We start from the raw sequence: 16,968 nt of genomic DNA, 5'->3' as shown, positions 1-16,968 counted from the left end.
TTTTTCGTCAATCATAACATTGACGTCGACGTTTGTTTATGTATATTATTGTAATACAATAACAGAATAAATACTCCAATCTCTTTGTCGACTCGGAATTAGAATTTCCCGCTGGTTTTATTCTAGTTTTAGACGCATTTCCGTTAGAGAAAATGAAATAATCTCACCTCTGATTGGTTGGAAAATGGCACGCGCTCGTCGATAAGGCCTTGAAAGTGTTCTCGACCAATAGGAAGTTAGCGCTCCAAGAATTCCGGGCCTCTGTCTATAGACAATTTGTATTTTTAAAATTAGCTTTTTACGATTGGCCATCACTACAGCTAGCGCAGTTGCGCACATTTTCGTCTGGGTTATTTTCCCGGCTGCCATGTTTTATTCTCGCGGGGTGTGTAATTGTAAACGGGGTGAATAACTCCCTTCCAACAGCAACGGTGAGTGTTCAGCATTAATTACTCGACCATTTTACCCTGCTATTGGTACCTGACACAAAGTGAAAGTTTAGCAAATGATAGTGCGGAAATCCAACTCGTGTGTTACATGCACGCAATCTCATTCCTCAATGTCGCAATCTATGCACTCTGCGACGTGAGTCAGTAGAATTGCAAGGTTAACGGTTGATGTTTCTTTGTGGGTTATTAATAGTTTATTATATTTCACGTGTCGCTCGAAGTTGTCAAAGTATGTGTGACCCGAGGCGCGGGATTGAGATCCTACCTCTACCTGCCAGTCCCCCGTACCCGTAATGTCATCGGCCCACTTTTGTGGCGCGAACTAGGTGTGTGTGCTGTGCTATGGCTATGTAGGCAATAAACTATCATGGCTATGCCTCTGCCCGTCGTCGTACGTACCTACACTTCTTTATTTTGTTTCTGTGCCTTCGTTCAGGGTTCATTCGTTACAGTAATGATATTGTAGCGATAACGTTTGTATATCGATCCCTCAATTGCAATATAGTTGTGTGCATACATCGATGGTGGATTGCTCCCCTTGTATCCATGGATAGTTTGTCGCCTGCCATGATGTGATTGTTATAAATCGTTACCCGTCGTAAAGGCTGACTTTTCTGTTTCTAGGTTGGCAAGTGAAACAATAGCGAAAACCAAAGATATAAACATGTTTTAGTACAATAATTTGAAAGCTTCACGCTATGATTGGATTTTGGCTCATGAAATAAGGACATAACGAATTTTGGAACTTTATAATAACAATGTTTGACAACGAGATATTTGAATCGAAGAAGAATGCCTAAATACAAGGAAAGGCCTGGCACTGCTGCTCTCATCACAAGCCGAGAGCTATCACCTCATCACTTCCATCCTTTCTGATGGCTACATCTATTCACCACCATCAGGTCAGTACCTACCTTACTTTTGCAGCTTGTACTCTATCCACACTATATTATTATCATTTGCATGTTTCTGTTGGGTGTCAGTTATGTAATCTGAGACTACTTGTATGTTACCTTGAAACACTAATTCATATTTTGTATAATGCCAACATTTCCAGTATACACAGTGTCGATAGTACTAGCAGCAGTTTTAACATCCACATGCCCAGGGTGAAATATCACTTTAATTGCATTAACTTCAAATTTAAATTAAAGTTTAATTTAAAGTTTATTTGCAAGAGTAAACAATAATGTTTTGGGAAATCATTTTATTTATAATAAAAAATTAGTTTTTAACATTAATTTGTGGCCTTATGATATAAGTGCAAAAATTATCATTTTGTTACAAGTTCATTTAATAACTGAGCATTATACACAAATGATAAACAAAACAGCGAAAGCTAAAAAAATTCTTTTTCAAACTTAATAATTTTTTGTTGTATATTACTTTGTTTTATTTATTTAATGCCCAGGGGGCTTTAACATATCGACGCTGGAAAGGATAAATAGCAGTATTGCGCTTTAGCCATTTATCTTTTCCAGCCTCGATATGGCACAAGTTTAACATGAGAAATAGTAACTTTGAATGTGGGAAAAGAAATAATAAAATTACTATAGAATTTGCTCTCCAAATATTGTGATGTTACGACTACATATAATTTATGAAAAACCTTGAAAATCACTACTAAGTGCACTTTATTAACGTACAGAGTAACTCTATTGAAATGCTTGAAGTATATCTGACCGGCTCAAGTATTGGGGACTTCCAAGAAACTAGGCGTCTTGTACAGGGCTAGCAGATTCTTCAATAGTAACCAGCTGCTAACCCTATACAAATCTCAAGCACCACCAACAATTGTATTTGGTAACCACCTCTGTGCCGGAGCCCCACCATACTTGATAAACCTACTTGATTCTGTGCAAAGGAGGGCAGTCCGTCTGATTGACAATCCATTGTTTACAGACCGATTGCCATCTCTAATGCACAGACGCAATGTGGGCATGCTGAGTCTGTTATACAGGTATTTTAATGGAGCCTGCTCTAAGGAGATAGCAGCATTGATCCCGGTGCACATGTGTGAATCTCGATGTACACGAGTGGAACACCTGTTCACAGTTAATGTTGGCTTCATGAAAACGGGCCGCTTCTTCGACTCGTCTTTGTGTAAGACGGCTCGTATGTGGAATCCGTTACCGGCATCTGTTTTTCCTCCTTCACATAACACGGGCCTCTTCAACACCAGCAATAATAAATCCCTACAGCCAACCGCCTTATAACGCTGCCCAACAGGGTGGCAACATAGCTCCCCTGCCTTAACACTACAGACAGGGCGCTCTTGTGAGGTGTCTTTTAAAAAGGAAAGGGGAACAAACCATGTTGCGCAAGAGCCGGCGTGATCATATTACTTTCTGTGATTTGTCAATAAATGAATCTGACAGGCATTGGATATCATTTTTCGAAAATAAAAGTCCTAGTCTTTTACACTGATGCGCATATTGCTGACTGCTTAAAAACTTTACTACAAATCCCAAATCGGGTAAACAAAAGTTTTGTGCTTGTTTAAAAAATTTAATATTTTGTTATACTGTTTAGTTGGACATTTTTACAAATGTATTAATTTATCCACTTCACTCATTTTTAGCGTCGCTACACTAGGTGGTTCGTTTTAAAACGAACATATCCTGCTTGGAAAAATCCCACAGCATACTGCTCTGCAAACCTTTGCCTCACTTGAGCAAACTTTACTTTTCTGCAAAGGGTTTGGCTACTTAAACATGCCCTCTTTGGCGGTCAATGTATGACTAATGTCGTAGTTTATTCAACCCTCAAACCCTCCTGGTGTCAAAAATATGGTCACGTGGTTTGCCTCCAGCTCATTGAAATGATACCCAGATTTAATGTTAGGACAATTCTTGTCAATTTGGATGTCCATGCCACTAATATTATAATTAAAACTAACTAAGTTCCATTGGCTTATGCATGTACTAACACAATAAAAATTAACCTTTGGACCTGGGAAGGAAACGCAATGATAAGACTGGGTAAATATAGCAAAATGTAATTTATAATTTCTTTATTATTTTTTCTATTCTATCACACGGACAAACGCATTGAACCCAGCTGGTATTATGCTAATGGCCCAATAAATAACAATACCCTTAAATTGGAAAGAATTTTGTTATCAAATCATGATAAGAAGATAACAAAATGTTTGACCATTATTATTGTTATTATTTGTCCCCACAAAAACTGATAACATTTACCTAAAGCTGAGTGCTCCTCAATACCATTTGACACCAAGCATTACTAATTTGCCATCCAATGCATAACAATGCATTAAATTTGTGTTGCTCTAACAATTATTGACTACCGTGTATCTAATTTGAAATTAAAGTGTTGAAGAAATTTTTAATACTTTTTAACTCTTATTTTATTTAGTTCAGGATAAAAAAATCTAAGTGTATTATGCCAAGTATTTTTTTAGCAGGTAACATTTTGAAAACTATATTTTAATGCTGTTGGTAGTCATGGTTTAATAATATAGTATTTTTGTTTTGCTTAAGGTGTATTCTAAATATTGTAGGAAAGCAGAAATGCACACAGAATGTAACTTTTGACCTTCAGTGCTGTCCCAAGGTCGGCAGTTCTTTAATCTTGATGAGTCTACACTTCTACACGTTTCACTGTGTTTGAAGTTTTTTTATTTGAAAATATTCAGGGCATTCCTCCTCAGAATAAACTCCATAATTTTTATAACTGTATTACATTACACCTTATAAGATTTTATGTGAATTAACTATTTTATGCATTCAATATAAATTATAACAAGTTTATCAGAAATTTACATTAAAATTACCCTATGAAACTTGTTTATTTTATTGTTAAAAAATATGCTTAGGACGGGTTGTTTTGGAGGATATGAACAATTCTTCAAATTTCAAAGTTGATTTTCAAGTTCTGTGAGAGTTTTTTTTTCAATTTCTGTTATTATTTCAGTTGTCAAGTAACTGGCCTATAATGATATAATAACAGAACTTGAATAGGACATTCACAGAACTCGCAAATTAATGTTGAAATTTGATGAATTGTTCAAATAACAACCTGTCCTAAAACTAGGTATTGTCTTGAAGTTCCCTTGAGGAAATGTTCACTCAAAAAATGTCTGCGTTTTATATTATTTAATTGTAATGCTTACCTAGTACATTTACAATCATTTATAATGCACATGTTTCCACACGCATCACCATTCCTCTAAAGGTAGCGCTACACGCTTGTCAAGCCTCAGCAAGCATTCGCAAATTCGATCGTGTGGTGTGGGCGTTTGGCTTGGCTTGCATAGCATAGTCTTGTAAGCGCTTGCCGATCAGGCCAGTGTCGGTATTTTGTGCACAAGTCAAAGATCCTTCCAGCAAACGCTTGCGAGGCATTTCGCTCCGTACGATTTGTCATAAATTGTATTAAGATAGAATACACAAAATAATATTGGTATTATTTCTATTATTATTATGTTACATAATTTTAATGTACTAATGTAATTTATTAAGACTTGTTTTATGTAAAAACTCTAAGGGCGGGCGTAAATAAATAATTAATATTTTATTAAGTAATAATTTATCAATTATTACAATAAAAAATAACTACAAATATATTTTTTAATTTCTTTTGTTTTGTTACAAGTTAAAATAAAAAAGGTTAACGTGAACATAATAGCCTACATAGTTGCATCGATGTCCACCACGCTTGGACGCTTCGAACATACTGGCGCACTCGCAAGCGTGTAGATGTCAACGTTTGACTTGCCTATACTTGCCAAGCAGTTGGACAAGTGACTTGTGACAAGCGTGGAGAGTAGCATTAGATATTACAAATCACAATATCATTATTTTATCAACACCGGTTATTTTGAATGATAAATGTAGTTTGAAATGAAATGAGATTTGTCTCTGAAATCTTCTGAGAGAATTTATCATGGGATTCATATTTGTCATTAAATCATACATCTTTAGTATATTATTAATAATAAAGTCTCCTACATGTATGTTTTAAATATTTTTATTTTAATCTGCGATCGGCAGTCATGATTTCCTGTTTAGCCCATACTACCCATTGTTCTATAAATATATTTTATTTGCCATATTACTTTGACTCTCCTGCAAAGTTTTCAAGGCTAAGTAAAACTATTGCCAAGTCTGGCATTAGAAGAAGTCTGAAACTTAATTATTTACTTTCAGGAATTCATTACAAAGTTAGAAATTCAGTAGACTAGATTGAAAAACCCATTTTAACTTGATGTCAATAAGGTGAAAATGAGCTGTTTCTCCAAATTGTAAAATGAGCTGCCGTCTTCCCTCCATGCTTTAAACTGAGCCCAAATATCTTCATGTAACTCCTTAACCTACCTCACATACAGATAGGAGAGCTCTTGTGAGGTGGGGTCACATCGTCCATCCACTAAGTTATAGCCTCATATATTTATAATGAATATAATTTAATCAAACTTTGCTGTTTATATAGGTACTAAAACACACCCTTCTACTTATCCGGTTTGTTTAGTACGAGGATGCTCAAGCATTCTAATTTTGTTGATTCCACTTCCATACGTATTAAATATTTAAAAATATTGATAAATTGACCCCGGCATAAAAATGCTGTGCACCACTGGTCTAGTAAATAGCGTAGCGACTAATGGCTAATGGCTGGTATGGTGCGCAGGCACGGGCATGAGGACCGACGTGTGGACGGCGCACTGGGAGGGAGCGCTGGGCGCTTGGCTGCGTGGCCAACTGGACGCGCGGGGCATAGATGCCCCGTACGGCCGCTACGTGCTGAGCCTCCTCGCGCGCCCCTTGCAGCCGGCTGATCTTAGCCCCGACACCATTGAGGGCGCCAAGGTATTTCCCACCACCCCAAATACCACATCTCCAGTGCTTGTCAAACTAACGGCGGAGTATGGTGGATGCTTGTGAAGCGTGGTAAATGATGCCGAGTTCTTAACTAAACTCAAAACTCGACTAGAGACCGATATACTGTGGAAATTATTGTTGATCCTAAAATATTTGTGTCCTGACTAAACTTGAATCTGACATATTATTCGAAACTAAACAACCGAATGACAACATATTTTAATAAAGAGTTTAAATATTAAGTATCTTAGAAGAGCAAAAAATATAGTGGATCGTCCTTCCTGAACAATTTTTTAACTTAATTTATACATTTAATTTAATGATTCTAACAAACAACACCGTACTGAAACGAAATTGAACTTATCTTATGACGTACAAATTAAAAGCAACACACAACTTTGACGTAGGTACTACCTAACTTATTTTCAAGTACAATTGCACATGCAATTGACATTTTGCTTTTCAAATCTTTTCATACAACCTGTCCTTTAGTTTGGCCTATAAATTTGACACGGCACACATTGCCTGTACTGCTTCGTTAGTATGGTATGAGTATGATGAACTATAATATTATTTATCTAATTTTAAGATGTATGATATTTGTTTTGTTATTTGAACAGTGTTATGCTGCATGTTTATTTTGCATACATTTTGAAAGGTGGAAGGAAATATTTTTACATTTACGGCTGCTACCAATCATTAAAATACTAGGGGACATGTTCCACAGAATACTGTGTTAAAATAATTCAGAACATTATGTATTGCTAAAAAAGATAACTAAATTCGCTGTTTTATTTTTTTTCACTTAGTGCGTGTTTAAAACAATTAACAAAAAATTTGAAACATCATATTGACAGTCAAATGTTTAGCGGAAGTTAATTAGTGTTAATAAATATTTCTTTTAATTTGCTTTTACCTCTGAGTGAAAATACATTCTGCCGATTATTATGCGCGTTTGTGGTTAATTGTTGCTTAGTTTAATTTTTGTTTGTGGCAATTAATCTAAGATGTACAGGAAAGTAAATCAATATTGACATGATTTTAAATTAGTTGCAAAGATTAAACTTGTAAATATAGATATTTTTCTATTTCTTATTGATGTCGGTGCATTTAGTTTGGTGGTGATGGATTGTAAATAGATTCCAGTGATATGTATGGGCAATATAGAACTAGTTAATTTGAAAGTATTTATTTAAAACTTTGTTTATTCTTTTCTTCTAGACTTGGGAACGCAGAAACAAAAACAAATGGGGTCCAGTGAAGATTGAAGCTCTGAAACGTGCAGCAGCTGTTCAGTGTCTCACCAACGCCTCTGATGAAGAGGTACTTATACTTTTAATTATTTAATGTTGCTCCTTTTAGATATCTCTTTGCGGAGTTCACTGCTCGCACTTCCATGTCTCTAAATGATTTGTTTTTATGATTTTGATTTTTTAGAGTTCAGACATTGAACAATTGGTGGATGAGCTCTGTCTGAAGATAAAGGAGGTGGAAGAAGTGGGCGGCAGTCGTAGAGATCGCGCGTCGCAGGTGACCCGCGCTCGCAGGGAACGTCGTCGCACTCTGTCCCCACGGGAGATGGCACGCCTGTACTACGCAGCCTTCCCCGCTCTGGGCCCCGAATCCACTGCCGACAAGCTGCCCGCCGCGCGCACCTGGCCCTCTCGCCGCAACACCCTGCACGCACCCGCCCCCCCCAAGCACAAGTCTCGCCGCGCCCCCCGCAGCCAGCCCAGCCAGCCCCGCCACCCCCCACACCCCCCGCACTCTCAGCCGCAACAGCTGCCTGAGTGGGTCACCCATCCCGACACCTGGGACTACGACTCCCAAGACCCCATCCAGGACTTTGTCAAGAGCATCACAATGGATGAGGGCTACGGAACCTGCGACAACACTGTCACGGATGAAATCATTGGATCCAAGAGGCTCTATGAAAGAGATTCAGATTCAGGTGACACTGATGATGTCTTACTTTTCAATGATTGGGTCATCGAGGATGATCTTTGCTTCCGACCAAAGTCTCGCAACGAGGAAGAGTCTATCGCCATGTTCAAAGCCAAATTCAGCACAATGGAAAATCTGTGGGCCACGGACGAGCCGATTGTAAACCCTAACGCTGACGCTAATGATAATGATGATGATGATTATCAAGAATTGCCTGTGGACTTGCAAGTTCTGCTTTCATCGCCGTCTGATAAGATATTGGAGTGCTGCGAGTCCCCGGATAAGGCTTTGCCTGCTTCTCTCACTGCATCCATTTGGTCCAATAACGATACCAACCAGGAATATGAAAGCGGCGACTTCACGTCCCGCAATGAGGATTTTCAGCCAAGCACGTACGGGTCAGATGTGGGATTTAATTTATTTCCCAACAATGGTAACTTGTGGCAGAATGAAACGGAATCGTACAATAAAGAGTCGATGGAACAGATTTACAATAAGTTGCAGCCGCTGAATTTGGATGACTCTGAAGAAACTAGTTGCGCCATTGATGTAAATAACTTTGATTTCAAGGATGACACGGTCTTTGTCACGCCACCTGCTCAGACCTCCAACCGATCCTCCATGTTAGATCCGTATTCCCTGCATTGTTACGATGATGTCCTGGAATCAGTTCCTGCAGCCACTAGTGCAATCCGCAGCCTCACTGCTCTTAACCATAACCCCCTGTACAGCTCCTTCACCGAGGTGATTCCCAAGTCCACGGCTGGCTATGTTGGTGATGGCATTAAAAAGAAGCACAATCGTTTCAAACTTGACATCCCGCCCATCAAAAGCAGCCCCAAGGAAGATGATGACCTTCTGACGTCCATGCGCACGCACTTTAGACCCATCAAGCGTGAGAGCGCCACAACCACGCAAGCTGTTGTCAGCTATGATAATGGGGTAACCTTTCCCATCATCAGTGATTTGGACGAGGTTAAGTTCAGCCGTAGTAGTTCCGGTAGCCTCTTCTTGGAGTCTGATGTGGAACCTCCAAAGCAATACATGGAATACCGTACGCAAGGAATAGACTACGCCAGGCTGGATATTAGTCCTTCTGCTGATGGTTCTGACGATGGTGGCTTGGCGTGCACAGATCTGATTCTGAAGTTCAAAGTTTGTCAAACTGACATGTCAGTACAAACTGAAGAAATTGAAGCCAAGCTTGAATCATCGCCCAAAACTGTAGATGCTGACAGGATTTTATCTGGGTGCTCTTCGGCTAGCTCATTGGTTTGTCTCGATAATTCTGCCCATTCAGAGGACAAGTTCTGCCCCATTCTTGATATTGACAGCGAACTGGAATCCTTACAACTGAACTGGATACAATGCGAAAAGTGTAAGATCGATAGCGATTCTTGGTCGTCTATCCCAGTTAACAATCTGCAACAAGTGAGCTGGCATCCCATGTATAATTCCACCAAGATATGGAGTTTGGATGATAACTTCTGCAAAGCTTGCTCTGAGCTTCAAGCGGAGGAGAAATCCAAGAGAAAGACTAGCAAGAAGGCACTGGTGTACAAGGAGGAGGCAGCGCGGGAGTGGGAGGAACTGCTATCGGACATCAGCTATGCGCACCATTTGCAAACAGACAGCGACGAGACCACCACACCCAGTGACATCTGCGACATCGCCCCCAAAGAGATCACCATCCGTGCCACCGACGGTAACTTTATCCGCAGTGCCCTGATAGCCCAGCAGCAGAACGGGGACGGTGACGAGGAGGAAGATAAGTGGGTGGCCGAGGGGAAAGGATTCAACATCGTGGGCAGCATCCTGAACCAGTCTCTCAACCTGTACAGTGCCAAGAAGAGGGCCGGGGGAGGGAGAGATCGCAAGCGCCGGCACAGTGCGGGCGGGGCAGGGGGGGCGGGCAAACTACGCTGCCCCCTGCCCGCCCCCCCTGCCCCATCGCGTCCCCCGCGCCCCCTGCAACCCCTGCTGGCTGCTGTTGACCGCCCACTAACACGCTAACCAAAGCCCCCCTTTCATCGCTCATTGGCATGACTCATCGCGTAATGAGCTCTGGCTAACATACATTTCCCTAACAACTGGATGCCGTGAGGCACGCACTGCCTAAATACCGAGTTTTGTTTATTGTGTTAATGCAGTTTTACAAAAAAATATAAAATCATTAAAAAAACTTAGTTTTGCAGTAACAGTGAGTAATTTGTAATCATCTAACTGCATCTTGTGTTATCTAGGTTATCAGGAAGCTCTAGTTTTAATATCACTCTTGTCACCGATTAACCTACCCTAGTAAATATGCCACCTTCAGATGGTACCACTCTGCGGGAATCAATGCGTGAATGAAATGAACGGTAGGAATTTAATCTAACTAATCTCATTCTATTGGCGAGAGTGTTCTTCCTCCGAGGGAACTTTGTCCCATCTCTTCTTCCCTGTATCTACAACAAATGATGCAATACATATGTAAATTTTTTAATGTCTCTATATAAAATTATTTTTCGTAAGTGCTGTATGTATACTTATTTATTGTAATTAAATGTACCGAATGAGATCTTTGTATTTGCAATATTTTATGTACATATTTGTTTACAAATGTAAATTTATTTCCACATTGCATCTGTAGAATCAACGATCCTTGCGAAAATCCACATACTTATCTCTCCCACATATCTTTAGTGTTGGCTGTTATATTCATTTTGATAGAATTCCTACATGCAGGAGAGTTTATGTCCATTTTACTTTTAATATATTATTTGACACAATATGAACTCATACATATTTGCTTAATATTAAAGTACCTTAAGGAACTTGTAGGTTAATTAGCAAATATAATCTCCAGTCTTAAGGATGAATTATGTACAATAACTGTAAAAACATGCCTCAACAGTCTTAGTTAACTATAGTGTTAATTTTCTTGTTTTACCCGTCGACGTGGATTCAGTTCAGGGATGTTATTTCTCCTCATTCTTAAGATTGGAGACTTGAATGTGGTATTTGGTGGCGAGTGTTGTGTATGCAGAACATGCAGCTACCGAGCCTTGTTACAATTCCCAATGTATGTTACGCTCCAAGCTTACCTGTTTTCCTGTCAACACAACACTTGTTATCGACTACATATTTTATTGTTTACATTTTTTGTTTTATAAAGCCTGTGAGGCCTATGAATGGACGGTCCCAATATATATTACCATAAAGACGTCCAGTAGATTTAAAATTATAATCAATTGAAGAGGGCTTTGAATTGTAGTACGTTGTTGGATATGTTTGTTTATCCACATTCTTAGACCCTGTGGATAAAGGAAAATGACAGATGGTAATATATTTGTACATAAATATTTACTGTAATATTATTTGTCCCCTTGACGAATCTATGAATAAAATTTTAGTATTTTGGCCATCTTGTACAACCAATATGTTTATTCTAACTTTTTTTGACCATCCAGGAAAGGTATGAATGTAATTAAACGCATTACCTAATTAGTATATTGGGCATTATGTTGTCGCATACCATTCAAAACCAAAAATTAATCTATTTTGATTCGAAAACACTTATCGCTTTGTTCGTCTTATTATTTTATAATTATCGGTTATACATAATTAGTTTTTGTTTTAAATAGTTTCAAAATATATAATGGACTAGTTTTATATTTTCAAAATTTTACAACTTAATAATTTCAATTTAACGCACCGAGTTCATGGATTAACATACTTGTAAAATATATACTTGCGCACTTAACTTATTAATTTAGTGATAGTATTAAACAATGGTAAATGAACGTGAAGCCAAACCCTTAAAGAGTAAAGTGTGAGATTGGCACACTCTGGCTGGTTCACGATAAACCTCAGCATACCAAATATGCAGAGCTTCAGTAATAACGTGTTTGAATGCCAAGGACTCATTGAGTGCAATAACAGAGTTGCAATTGTAGACATTCAACCATCACTTTTGATATTATATTCACTTCTAGTCTCTTGAAATAATTCAGATTCGTATAAAATAAATTACGTTGACTTCTGGTCATGACAAAAAAGCCTTGTAAATAATATTATTTGTATCACTTTTCCATGTTTTTAATTATTATTGTTTCCTGAAAATCTGGCTTATTTCTCATTGTTATAACTGCTGCACAACTTTCTGTTGGAGACAATTCGCTTTGTGTGGTAAAATGATTATTATTTTTTAACATTTAGTAATTTGTTACATTTAAAAAAATATTCTTATTGCATTACTTTGTTCTTGTTGTATAAATATTATAATTTGTGTTAACTCAGGAAAATTTATGATCCATTCTTTTATGTTGCAATAAGTTATATATTTATTTGAATTGATATTCTATTGTTTGAAAATGTCTTCAAATTTTAAAAAGCAATACCACATCAGTTGGTTTGTTTTCTATTGTTTGTTCGAATATTTTCCACTGACGATGTATGAAGTACGAGAATTCAGCCCTTTATGGCTGAATTGAGGTACTCTTATGGAATATTTCTAAATGAAGAATGGATGAATGATCAGATCAACTATATTTACGAGACAAAATGAGTAGGGTTTGGTATATCGTTCGGGAATCGTACAGATTTACATTCAGCAGAACCGTATTTTCCTTTTGCCGCTAGAAAGTCTCACTTTATATGGTTCAATGTTGCAACTGGTGATAAGTCCTCTCTCTTAGGGTTGTGGCCATCACTTGCAATATTTTATATATTTTGACACCGAACGTAGATTCTTTCCCCCGAAAGTCATAATATCCCAAAAGAGAGGATGTTTTGTAAGGGCGAAGTGAATGCTAAGTTGTTAAGTTTCTAGTATAAGTTATGGTAACCCATTAATGAATAATTGTGGGGAAAATTATTTATAGATCTTCAGTTTTTCAAATAGATCAATGTTAGGCAGTGGTTAAAGTTTTTACTTCCTCAGCCTTAGGGCCAGTCACTAGTGTCTGATATATTTGAATACTTTCCTAGTCACGCCCGGGCATCGTTAACTCTCCGTATCGACCATTTCCACAGAGGGAATAACTAATATTTGAGTAAAAAATTTGTAATCAGATGTTTTGCGAAGCATTACTCGTTGACAACATTGTCCATTTGAAAAATGCAGATTCATTGTGTGCTCGGAAATGAAACATTGGCGTAAGGTTAGTCTGAATGTGTGCGTGATTGTGTATTATGTTAAATATTAACAATACTATGCTAACTATTAACTAACTCGATATATTGCATCAGAGGTGTGACTCATGCGGAGGTCCTGAAACTAAGGAAGGACCCACAAAGGCTTTTTTTGCTCAAAATTCCCCACTTTGGGAAGCACTGCAGATGTCACACCCCGGATGGAAAATTCCCAGGTCATTGGGTCATGTTCCTCTTATTGGCGGGCGACTCAGTTCCTTGGGAAAGTCACAACATCAGGACTGTGAAGTGGTGTGAACATATTATTTGTATTTCCTCCAACATATTGGGGAGATTTATAACCAATGTAGTATGATTAAAATGTTTTTTTCTTATACAGGCTTCAATATCACCAAAGTTTTTGTGTATTGAAGTAATTATGTATTTTATACTTTATTTTATCCATCTAAGAGGAAACCTCTGCGAGAACTTTACACTTTCGATTCTCTGAAATATACTATGTGTATGTATGTATTTATGTATATATATTTTTTTATTTGAATTTTTATTTTAAGAACTAAAATATGTATTTTCATTGTTCGTATGAAAAATTGTATTTTTACTGTTCATACGTGAACAGTAAATTAACGTTTTTAAGGAATGTTTTATTTTGGAGCAGAGATGAGTACCTAATTTATGCTAAATTGAATTTTTGTCTCAATTTTCTAAATCTTTTTGATTATTTCATCAACATGTATTTATTATTATCATTTTTGATTTGCAAAATATTAAAGGTTAAAATTACTCTTGTATAATATTAATATGTATTCACGATTCTCTGCTCCAAATGAATATTTTCCTTCATTAATCAGTTTGTAGTGTTATTAGTGAAGTCTTTCGAGTAACACAGATGGTTAAATGTTTGTCAAACATATTTGTGGCAAGCCAAATAACTTGCCCACATTGTTAAATATTTTTCTTAAAACTTTATTTGAGATAGAACCTTGTGTTCATACTCGATGTTGTTAATTCTCCTTTCCCATCACATAAGTTTTGTCATCATTCTGCACAGCCAATTTTAGTTATTTATTAAAAAAAACTACAAAGTAGTTATGTAAAACAGTGCTGGATTTAGAGATTGACTTTAATTTTTTTAAATAAAACTATTACACTCTTACAAGTAAACCTAAAGAAAATGATATTTGGTTACTCTTTTATAAAAATTATATATTACCCCATAGCTGCAAAAAGTAATGCTGCGTTGATATTCTTTAATTCTATATTGCGTCTTTTCGTATCTAAACTCATTATAACGCTCAAACATGAAAAGCTTTCATCTTTGAGTAAAGCCTTTCGCTTGAAGCTGTAGAAACTAACGCCTTGAAAACATTTAACATCTTATGTTTGTAGGAAAGGTATCTTTGAAAAGTTGTGACATGCACTTCTAAGTTCTGTACATTTTTATTTTTACATTCATTTCTTTCGGTGTCGTGTGTGTTATTGAGTAAATGTGAAAAAAATACAAAAAAAAATTTAAACCATTTAGTGCCCTGATGTTGAAACAATAAAGAATCAAATTAGGAATTAGTATAACGTAACTGGAATTTGCTGTCTACTTGAGAGAAGTGCACTTGGGGGAGGGGGGAGGGGTGAGAAGGAGGTTTTGGTGGAATTATTTTCTGGATTAAAGTGCCAAAATTTATTGGCCACTTTCAATATTTTTGCAGGCGGCTCATGGAATCATAAAGTATTAACAATAGGAGTAGTAAACTGATTGACTGCATTCCATTGTTCAAAAATATTTTAAAATTCACAAATTTAAAATGACTGCCCGATTCAAGTGGTGCTTTGAATTAAAAAAAAAATATTCTGAAATTTTTCCTCTGGCGTTTGAGAAGTGTAGATTTGCAAATTTGGAAACTGGAAGTTTTTAGAGTAATTTTTAATCACCAGATGTTTTGTTTGTATCTAGTTAACTTTGACTTTATGTTATAACATACAATCCATATCTTTTTGAACAGGCAAATGACTTACTAAAAATAATATTGTAGCTTCAGTTTTTATACTATTGAATTAATAAAAATTTTGACCGAGAAAATACCACAAAAGTTGGGTAGGTACAACCTACCTTGCTATGTATTGTAGATTAGAAAATAATCTGGTGATTATTTTTCAGTTCTTGTTGCAATCAGTTAACAAACCATTTTGGTTTGATTATATTCAAAATAAATTCATGCAATCTAATGATGGTTTTATTCTATTCCCGTCCTTCAACCATACTCCTACCAACTATAACATTGTACAAGGTGGGGCAAAAGTAATCACCCTATTGGAAAACGCTATAACTTTTGTAAATGGCGCCAAATGTCTATTCGGTTTTGATATTTGTGAAGTAAACAAACGCAGAATACAAATCGACAAGACATGAATCGGTTTACTCCGCTAGAACGCGGAATAATTGTTTCCATGTTTTTGCGCAACAATTCATCGGTTGTGTTGGCGCAGCGTGAATTTCGTCGCAGATTTCCTGGCCGTCCGACACCAACTAGACCAGTCATACTAAACCTGCGGCCCGCCAAGCTATTTTGTGCGGCCCTCAATACATTTAATATCAGGAACATGGTTTACAAAATCTGGCATTCTATACCACGCTAATTTGAGATTAATTGCGACTTTGACGTACAGACATTAAAACCGAAGAGGATAGTCCATAAATATACCAATAAACCACTCTCTAGATCGATATCTTCGGGCTTTTTGTATGGCCCCATTTTGTCACCCCCTTAAGCTGCTGCCACACGCAAAGCTCACATCAAAAGTTAATGTACAGCGCATCATCTTTTCTACCGACACACGACGGTATCAAATATTTCTTCCTATGGTAGGAGAGGGGGTCAGTTGAATTCGAGAGCGGCCGAGGAACATAATTTCATCTGTCAAAGTGACAACTTTACTTACTGACAGCTTGAGCACGTTTTCGAAATGGATGATACTTGTCGCCTATTGCTGGATCTGTTGGACAGCTCATCCTCAGATGATGATGCCGCCAACTATATAATTATAAATGCTATCTATAAACTTTTTAGATTTTAAACAATCTGCGCGTAAATAGCGCATTTTCACATAACCTGACATAACCTCTCCGTCGAATCAGGAAATTCGCAGTTCGCACGCCGATCGACGAAAGCGACATATAATAAATTATTGTAAAATAAGCTCACGTCCATAGACATATGAATATTAGTAGACCTGCCCTAAGTGATTAAAAGCGTATTATCCCCACTCCCCATACCGGTTCCATTGAGCCGGCTGGGCTCGCATATGGCCTCAAGTGAAATTTGAAAACGTGACGTCATCATTCTTGTGCGAACTATGGTCGAGGCATCATCGGTTCATTTTACGAAATAACACGGCAAAATGTTGACTTGTGATATGAAAACTTGTAAAAATAGATGTGAAAAAGAGAATAAACCCAATTGTCGTATTACATTCCATAAGTAAGCATTATTTTACTTTATTTTAAGCTTATTCACACCGTATTATATGGATCAGTTTTAGAAACATACTATCACATCACAATGTAGCGATTCTCAAGTGTGCTCATCGTTGTTTACTGG

The 16,968-nt window shown here is 37.3% G+C and overlaps 1 protein-coding gene across 3 annotated transcripts; it reads left to right on the top strand.

The window, feature by feature from the left end:
* The first annotated feature begins 290 nt into the window (after window positions 1-290).
* LOC149419896 (uncharacterized) lies at window positions 291-15,595 on the top strand. Of its 3 annotated transcripts, none has more exons than XM_089637370.1 (5): window positions 291-431; window positions 1,074-1,351; window positions 6,102-6,280; window positions 7,514-7,615; window positions 7,730-15,595. In XM_089637370.1, the coding sequence occupies exons 3-5, from the start codon at window positions 6,110-6,112 to the stop codon at window positions 10,247-10,249; spliced, it is 2,793 nt and encodes a 930-aa protein (XP_089493496.1). In that variant the 5' UTR covers window positions 291-431; window positions 1,074-1,351; window positions 6,102-6,109; the 3' UTR covers window positions 10,250-15,595. The 3 variants fall into 3 exon arrangements, with proteins under 3 accessions (XP_089493496.1, XP_089493498.1, XP_089493497.1); XM_089637371.1 differs by lacking the exon at window positions 291-431 and adding an exon at window positions 497-840; XM_089637372.1 differs by lacking the exon at window positions 6,102-6,280.
* The last annotated feature ends 1,373 nt before the right edge of the window (window positions 15,596-16,968 follow it).

This window comes from Hesperophylax consimilis, chromosome 11 (assembly GCF_061612785.1).
Source record: "Hesperophylax consimilis isolate HC1 chromosome 11, BYU_Hcon_1.0, whole genome shotgun sequence".
In the NCBI taxonomy this organism is placed as follows: Eukaryota; Metazoa; Arthropoda; class Insecta; order Trichoptera; family Limnephilidae; genus Hesperophylax; species Hesperophylax consimilis.
This window is presented reverse-complemented; position numbering and strand designations above follow the sequence as displayed.